This window comes from Solanum tuberosum, unplaced genomic scaffold (genome assembly GCF_000226075.1).
Source record: "Solanum tuberosum cultivar DM 1-3 516 R44 unplaced genomic scaffold, SolTub_3.0 scf00042, whole genome shotgun sequence".
Lineage (NCBI taxonomy): Eukaryota > Viridiplantae > Streptophyta > Magnoliopsida > Solanales > Solanaceae > Solanum > Solanum tuberosum.
Genome location: NW_006238967.1, coordinates 459,338 through 468,419, shown reverse-complemented (window position 1 = coordinate 468,419; position 9,082 = coordinate 459,338). Strand labels below are relative to the sequence as shown.

General features: G+C 33.0%; 1 protein-coding gene across 1 annotated transcript in view; it reads left to right on the top strand.

The window, feature by feature from the left end:
• The window catches only part of LOC107059832 (proteoglycan 4-like), a 17,394-nt gene extending 16,120 nt beyond the window's left edge, over window positions 1–1,274 (top strand). The window contains exon 4 of the mRNA XM_015306845.1: window positions 891–1,274. Coding sequence (XP_015162331.1) covers window positions 891–1,274 — 384 coding nt within the window. The remainder of the gene's footprint in view (window positions 1–890) is intronic.
• Window positions 1,275–9,082: the final 7,808 nt, after the last annotated feature.

The window sequence follows — 9,082 nt, the reverse complement described above, 5'->3', positions numbered from 1 at the left end:
TTTGCAACTCTAGCAATTATTGATTTCCCAAGTTCGTTTTGAAGATTTTGGCTTTGCAATTCAAGTTAAATTTCTGGGTTTGTTATTCTCTTTACGTAAGTTCATGATTTCTCCCTCTACAATTATGAATTGTGTTCTTGCTAATATGAGTAACTAAATCCACAACTAGGGTTGTGGGAACCATGATCGATTAACAAAGTATGAATAGTAAATAAGCAATTCTTGACTAGTATTTTGCATGCATTGATAATTCTTTCGTTTAGAAGTCTTTTTAACGGTGGCCAACGTTAGAACTCGCCTTGTTACTACTTGCCGGACCAAGGAGGTAATTAACAAGAAAAGAATTATCAACATAGATTTAGTGTGATACTATCTAATAGGCTAGTGTCGATTGGTGCGAAGTAATAACTAAGCCAAACATCGATTATGATGTCTAATATGAGGTAAAGGTAAGGGTTAGTAAATTATACACACGTAGCCGGACCAAGGTGCGGGGTGAAATTCTCTAGATGCCGGACCAAGGATTTAGAGATACCTAACTTATCACTTTGCATGTAATACACTAGAAAAGGATTGCTGTTACTAGGATTGCTGCGTTATGAGATTGTGGGGAACACGTATACCCTAGTTATTTCTCTTATCTTGATAACAACCTAAGTTGAGTTTGATTATTGATTACTTATTAAGTTCTTGCTATTTGTTTTACACAAACACAACCCCCTTTTTATTATTTGTTTCTGGAAATAACTTGACTAATTGAATATAATTGTTAGTTAAAGTAAAGTCTAAACCATTTTCCTCGTGGGATCGATCCCAACCTACAAGTTGGGTTCTTTACTTGATAACGATCGCTTATACTTCTGTAAGGAGGTGTAATTTGAGCGTATCAGACTCCAAGTTCTCCAAAGTTAGAGACTCCTAGTTTCTCAAAGACTAAGATCCCAAGCTCCCCAAAGCTTGAAACTCATAGTTTCTTAAAGCCCGAGACTCCAAATTTCCCAAAGCCTGAGACGCCAAGTTCCCCAAAGTTTGAGACCCCAAGTTCTCCAAAGCCCGAGACTCCTACTTTCTCAAAGCTGGAGACCCCAAGTTCTCCAAAATCTAAGATGCCAAGTTCCCCAAAGCCTGAGACCCCAAGTTCGCCAAAGCCCAAGATTCCAAGTTACTCAAACCCCGAGAGCGCAAATTCTCCAAAGCCTGAGACCCCAAGTTTCCTAAAGCTTGAAACTGCAAGTTCCCCAAAGTCCGAGACCCCAAGTTCTCCAAAGCCCTAGATTCCTAATTTCTCAAAGCCAGAAATACCTAATTTCTCAAAACTCGAGACCTCTAATTTTTCAAAGACAGAGATTCCAGCAGCCCGGAATCCTGAGATTCCTAGTGTCTCTAAGCCTGAAATGCCATGTTCGCCAAATCGTGAGCTACCAACTACCCCAAAATCTGAGATCCCAACTTTTACAAAGTCTGAACTACCGGTTGTTTCAAATCCTGAGATTCCCAGTGTGATAATGACATAAATTTCTGAACTTTCTAAATTAACATTGTCAACTTCTTCGTGACTAAATATGGTGTTATTCATGTGTCATAACTTGTGCTAGCAAATAGATGGATTAGATCGCATATGAATGAGTTGAAAATGGTTTAAATGCAAATGGATAAAATATTTGACTTGTCGATATTTTATGTGAATAAAAATGGGTTGAATGATGGATAATATGAATATCCACATATTATATACTCATAAATTGTACAAAACTGAAATTTGCTATCAAATAAAGCAAAACACTTTCTTTTGCTTCAATTTTTTCTTTTGATACTTACATTGCTTTACACTCTATTTGATTATTTTTTTCCATCATATCTAGGAGCTGCAATTTCTAACTTTTGGTGCCATGTTTTTGGATGTTAAAATTCGGGGGGAGGGGAGGGGGTCAAAAATGATCCCAAACATAGGTAACCAACCCAATTCGTCCAAAACTTTATGGATTGGACTCAAAATAATTTGAATTGGGTTCAATCTCAATCCATTCAAGCCTTAATCCATTTTAAAAGAATCTTGAATGGAGCCCAATTTAATCTCCAATTTCAATATGTTTTAAAACTTGTTATATGCATGAATGTATTGAATATGTTCCTATATTGAAGATATGAATTACTATCTATTTTATATCTTTTATATATATATATATATATATATATATCATGAGGAGTGAAATTCTCACAAAATATTTCCTAAGGTTAAGCTTTAAATATATTCCTTTACCTCACTTGAATCCCATCGCATTTTCATTATTCACTTCTATATACACTACAACACTTCCACTATTGAGAGAAAACAACGTCCCAAAGAAAACTTTAGTATGCAATAAAAGTTGTCGACTAATTGTCCTTACGTTGATCACATATTTTGGGGGTCCTTGTTTATTGTAAAATCATTTCTTATAATTATTATTGCATTAAATGTTGTGGTCTTTATTTCTCTACAGAAAATGGTCATATTTTCCCTTATACTCTTAGAAAAAGGTTATATTTATCATTAGTCATACTTTTTTGATATATTTGCCTTTGCCATTCAACTTTGAGCACATATTTACCCTTAGGGGTCGTTTGGTGTGAAGGATAACTTAAAATAGTCCTGAGATTAAATTATAGTGTCACTTAATTTGTTGTTTGATTGGCAAGTCCAGGATAACTTATCCCGGGATTAATAATTAGTACCGGGATAAGTTAGCCCTTCCCATGGGTGGTATAGTAATCCCGGGATAACTTATCCCGGGGTAAACTGACTAAATGACAAAAATATTCCTTTAAACACTTTTTATACATTACTTTTCACATCCATGAAGGGTATTTTTGTAAACTTATATGTTGTCCTTAAGATTTATTATTTTGAATACAACAAACCAAACACTCAATAAAAATAATCTTAATATAACTTATCCCATCATAACTAATCCCATCATAACTTATCCCATCATAACTAATTCCATCATAACTTGAATTCAAACCAAACGACTCCTTAGAAAGTTAAGTATCATGTCACCACTTTTATTATCCTATGTGGCGCTTACATGGCTCCTACAAGGATATATTTTCAATATAATTAAAAATTTACTTCCTATTTAATATTTTAGCTGACCCACTTAAATAAAATTCGATCCACCCAAATTGAAAACTTGTTAACCCTAACTCCAATATCTATCCTCTTGCATCACTTTACCCATCAAAAACATATAGAAGGATCATCCATAGAAAAAGAACTTAGATACAAAGAAAAGAGAGACATTCATGTTTTATTAATCATAATTGATAGTTTATTTTATTGAAGCTGGTGCAAAGCATTATAAAGTTGGCCGTACAGACAGACTTGGCCGCAAGAGCACGGTAGCAGCCATATGTGAAAGAGCCAAAAGTCTTTGTGGTAAAAAAGCTACAGAAGCATGTTTTCCTCTCCATCTAGACTTGTGAAATAAACTATCAGTTATGATTAATAAAACATGAATTTCTCTCTTTTATTTGCATTTAAGTTCTCTTTCTATATATGTCTTTTTAGGGATGTTTTTGATGGGTAAAGTGATGCGAGAGAATATATTCTAAAGTCAAGGTTAACCAATTTTCAAATTGGATGGATTATATTTTCTTTAAGTGGGTCGGATATAAAATCTTAAATAGGAAGTAAAATTTTAATTATATTAAAAATATATCCATGTAGGAGTCATGTCATCACCACGTAGGATAATAAAAGTGGTGCCATGATATTTAACTGTCCAAGGGCAAATATGTGTCCAAAATTGGATGGCAAGAGAAAATATATCAAAAAATATATGACTAAGGATAAATATAACCTTTCTTTTAGAGTACAAGGACAAATATGACAATTTTTCATATTTTTTTCTAATGACAAGCAGAGTTATTCATATGATAAGCATCATTTACCTCCAACCTTAAGATTGGGGGTTTGAATCATCACAAGAACAAAAAAGTAGGAACTCCTACGGAGAGGCTCAAATGTAATTTTAAATTTTTTAGACATAACATGGATTGCATGTCTCACTAGTATAAATCAACTCATTTATTTGTTCAATTTATTTTAGCCCATTAAAAGTTAATTATCCCATAAAAATTCTTTTCGAAAAGAGATTTTTTTTCTTCTTTTGATATGTTACCTATTATAAAAAAATCAAAAAAAAAGAAGGTAAAACTTATTAAAAATGAAAGGGCAAGATTATAACCCGCTTTTTAGGTCATTTCAATTCAATTCATTTCAGTTTAAATAATTTTTAAACAAATTATTTATTAACTCAATCAATTTTAATTCGTTGAAATTCAAATTTAACCAGTCCATATGAACGATCAAATGGTCACAGTCCCACCCTTGAACTTTCTTCTTCTTTTTTTCTTTTTGGAAAAATTGTACCAAAGTCTTCTATGATTTGACTGTATTTTCTCATAATCTATTTGTCCCTATTTACTTGTCATTTTTGGCTTGACACACATATTAAGAAAATAATAATTAAAATAGTGAGTTTATAATTTTACTCCTATTAATTAATAAAATTCCAAAATTTATTTACTCATTAAAGAGGTTATATTTTTTTCAATAACATTAATTCTCTAAATAAATTGAGGGAAAATCAATAAAAAATATTATTTTTTCTTGATTTGTCAAAAATGACAAGTAAAAAAGGACAAATAAAAATTCAAAATTGAACAAGTAAAAAGGAACAGAGGGAGTACATAATAATTAATTTAAATAAACATTCTAAAATTTCAGTGGTATTATTAAATCTGAAAAGTAAGTTGTAGTGGAATCTTAGTAACGTAGTTGGTTGGCTACCTGAACTTCCACCTTGTTGGTGAGGGTTTGATTACCCACATTGTATTCTCCTACCCCAATTAAAATTTATATAAAAAAAATAAATTAATTACAACTGTTAAAGATGTGAATCAAATAAATCGAGGAGTATTAAGGGAAAAAGGTTTGAAATATATTCAAACTTTGACCGAAATTTCTATAACAATCCCAAACTTTGGGCAGGACCTTTTACCCCCTGCACTATTTAATGTTGTATTTTAAAGGTATATATGTGTCCACGTGGACATCATAAATAATGTTGCATCATTATAAATAGTAACTTGTCCACGTAGGCACATATATACCTTTAAAATACAATATTAAATAGTTCAGGGGGTAATAGGTCCTGCCCAAAGTTTGAGATTGTTACAGCAATTTTGGTCAAAGTTCGGATATATTTCGAACCTTTTTTCCTAATATTAAAGTAGATGATTAAAAAATAGAAACGAGGGATTTCGTTTGACTTTAAAAATTGTGTGTTGTCTAGAAAAAATGTTTTCTTTTCTCTTATTAAATACAGAAAAGGGTCAAAATTACCCCTAAATTATGTGAAATAGATCACTTATATCATCCGTTACAGTTTGAGATCAAAAATACTTTCGCCATTATCCCAAGAGACCATAAATACCCTCAAGAATTAACATCTCAAATCTTTATTGACGTGGCAAGCCACGAGGGACTGATCCCTCCACCTAAGCTGCCAACTAGGATTTTCACTAACCCATTCTTGTAGTGGCTGTGGGTTATCCTAGGGTTCCAAAAAAAAAGAATGGGTAGTAGAAATCCTAGTTGGCAACCTAGGTGATGGAATTAGTCATGAATGGCTTGCCACGTCATTAAATTTTTTGAATGTTAACTCTTGAGGGGGTTTTTTGTAGTCTCTTGGGATAACGGCGGGGGTATTTTTGATTCCAAAATGTAATGGATGGTATAAGTGATCTATTTCGCATAGTTCTGGGACAATTTTGACACTTTTCCATTTATTTAATAAACACATGATTCCAAAATGTAAGAACAAAAGGTGAATTTATCATGTAAAAAACAATCTACAATAAATAAGAACTCCATCATGTTGCATACTTTTTCAAATTTGTGCTGAAAACAGAATATGAATTTTAGCATAACATATAGAAAACTTAATGTTTGACAAAGTGTCATATGTCCATGGAAGAGGTTAAACTCTGAAGCTTATTAGGTAACTACATTTTAATTAAGGTAAAAGGGACGGATTTACCCCCGAACTTTAATAAATGGTACGTATATGCCCTCCGTTATACTTTGCATCCACATAAGCCCATGCCGTCCAATTATAGGTACACATATACCCCTCTCACTAATAGACCCCTAATTTCTTACACGTGTCTTAACCCTATTGAACTACCCGTTGACCCTTTTTTTAAACCCATAACCCAACTATCCCTCCATAACCCAATACCCACCCAATTTCCTCTAAAAGGAATCCTAATTAAAACACCCAAATTAACACACACCAAAATCCGTCCCTTTTCCCTAGTCGGAGGTCCCCGCGTATCTCATACACCAAAACCCTAGTCGTCGCCCGTATCCAACTATCCGCCGCGTATCCAGTTTTTCCTTGTCGAATCTATCGTGTGTTGGTCATAATTTTGTAGTCAATTTTTCATCTATCTGTTGTCTCCCTCAAATCAGACCTAAAACCATGTCTGAAAGTTCTTGTGAGTCAATTAGTAACTCCATGATAATGACTTGTTTTTGTGGTGAATTGGTTCCTTGTTTCACTTCAAGGACTCCATTGAACCCCGGAAGAAGATTTTATAGATGTTCTAAACCTAAGGTACATTTTTGGTAAATGTAAATTAATATGATTTGTGCTTGTATTTTGGTGATTATGAGTTCTTCCTCTGTTATTTTTATTAGATTGAAAAATGTGGATTTTGGAGGTGGGAAGACAGTTCTTCAGAAAATTCTTCTATTGAAGTTAATTTATTGAAGTCTAAATTGGAAGTTGCTACGTTGAAAATGGAGAATTTGAGAGAGTCGTTGAATGCGGTGAAGATTGAAAGAGACAATTTGAAGAAAAAATTGGATAATTTAGAGAGTTGAGACTACTTCGAGGTGAATAAATCAAGAAATTTGGATGCTAAAGTGTCGAAGTTGAAGATGTTGTGTATATTGTCATTTACTGTGTTTGTGGTATTTGTTGTTGCAATTTTCAAGTGATTAACTGGTAGCATGAGGAATATATGTTGTTGAATTGTAGTTTCAAGGGTTAGTTGTATTTGTAGTTTCAAGTGTTACTTATTTCAAGTATTTGTAGTTTCAAGTGTTACTTATTTCAAGTATTTGTAGTTTCAAGTGTTACTTATTTCAAGTATTTGTAGTTTCAAGTGTTACTTATTTCAAGTATTTGTAGTTTCAAGTGTTACTTATTTCAAGTATTTGTAGTTTCAAGTGTTACTTATTTCAAGTATTTGTAGTTTCAAGTGTTACTTATTTCAAGTATTTGTAGTTTCAAGTGTTACTTATTTCAAGTATTTGTAGTTTCAAGTGTTAGTTATTTCAACTGTTCCTATGTATTAGTGAATCTTATGTTTGAATGTTGGTCATTATTTAGTGTAGCTATTGCTTCAAACGTATTGTGAATTTCAAGTGTTGGCTTTGAACATTATTTTGTGTCTTTTGCCTTAAAGTTTGTAGTATTTATTTGTGTTATATTAGTCATTATGCTGAAGATGGATAAATTTTCTGGTATTGCCATTATGTTTTCCTTCAATTTAGAGAATCTGAAAATGAAATGAAAGCTTGTCTTACCATTGTTTATGAAACGTGTTTTCAGGTGTTATTAAACTTGCACAAAGACACTATTAAACTGTCAAACATGAAAGTCACTAACTAACTTTTTTTTTTAAGAGAACAAAAGTTCCATTACTTATCAGACAGCATCAGAAACTCAGTTTAACATCATCCATGAAGTCTTAAATTTAAAAATTGTGCTTTACTTGCTGTGACTGCTTGGTGATTCTTCAACTCACAACACCAGCTCTGTGACTGCCATTAGCTCTAATAAATCTAGGACTTGGAAAGCCATTCAACATGGATGGCAATATTGCCAAATTGGACTTCTTTGGAAACCTGCGAACAACACACACATTAATTTCTGGAATGCCTCTTGGATTCGACCAAATACCCCTCTTAAATCATCATCATCCTATCACAACAGTCAATAAATTTACCTCTGAGTAAATCATCATCTACTTATCAGTTCAATATAGAACCAAAAAGAAAGGAAATTTACCACAACAGTCGACCATTGACAGAGAAAATGGTCTCAAAAAAATGTATACCACAGCAAAATACTATTGTACATCAACAGAACCCAACAGATACAAGACACTATATATAACATTCACTTGGTCATATATAAGCAAAACGACAGTTAGTTTTAGCTGATACACTCAACCTATACAAACAGTAGAAGTAAAACAGAGTACCAAAACTACAACTTTAACCTTAAGGCACCAGCCTAAACAAAATATACCAAAAAAATAAGTTTAGCCTTAACATCATTTAAGGCACCAGCCTATACAAAACATAGCAAAAAAACAAATTTAGCCTTAACATCAATAAAGGCACCAACATATACAAAACAGTACCAACACAATAGCATCATCCCCTTCTTGGCCTCAACTTTTTGTAGCTGGTTTGTAGTAACTGCACCCTGTCCATTCCAAGTTAAGCGAGTTGGTCCTATGGGAAGATTTGTAGGTTCACTAACACCAAATTTGTCACATCTGAAGCCTATTACTCTACTTCCAATTGGTTCTTGTGGATTCTGTCTCTTTCTCAATCTTGTTAGAAAAGCTTCTTCTGAGATTGTTCTTGGCCTTAGCCTAGGGTCTTCATCATCATCCTCAGCTACTGGAAAATAGCTGCTAGAAGAAGCATATTCAAACTGACTTTCTTGTGTTGGTTGTGGGGCTGTGCAGTTGATGTATTCCTCAGAAGCTTCATATTCATCAACTAAACCTTTCCTAAGCTGCCTCTTTTCCCCCTGCCAGATTCTTTTCCTTGCTTAGCAGGTTGTTTCCCATGCTTCTTAGTAGGTTGTTTCCCCTGCTTTGCCTTATTAATCATAATAGAAGATATATAATTAAATAGTAAAATAAAATAATTATTTGATGAAATTAAAGATTAAATGAAAATTACCTTTTCACATCCTCTTGCATTATGATTTTGTTCTCCACAATTACT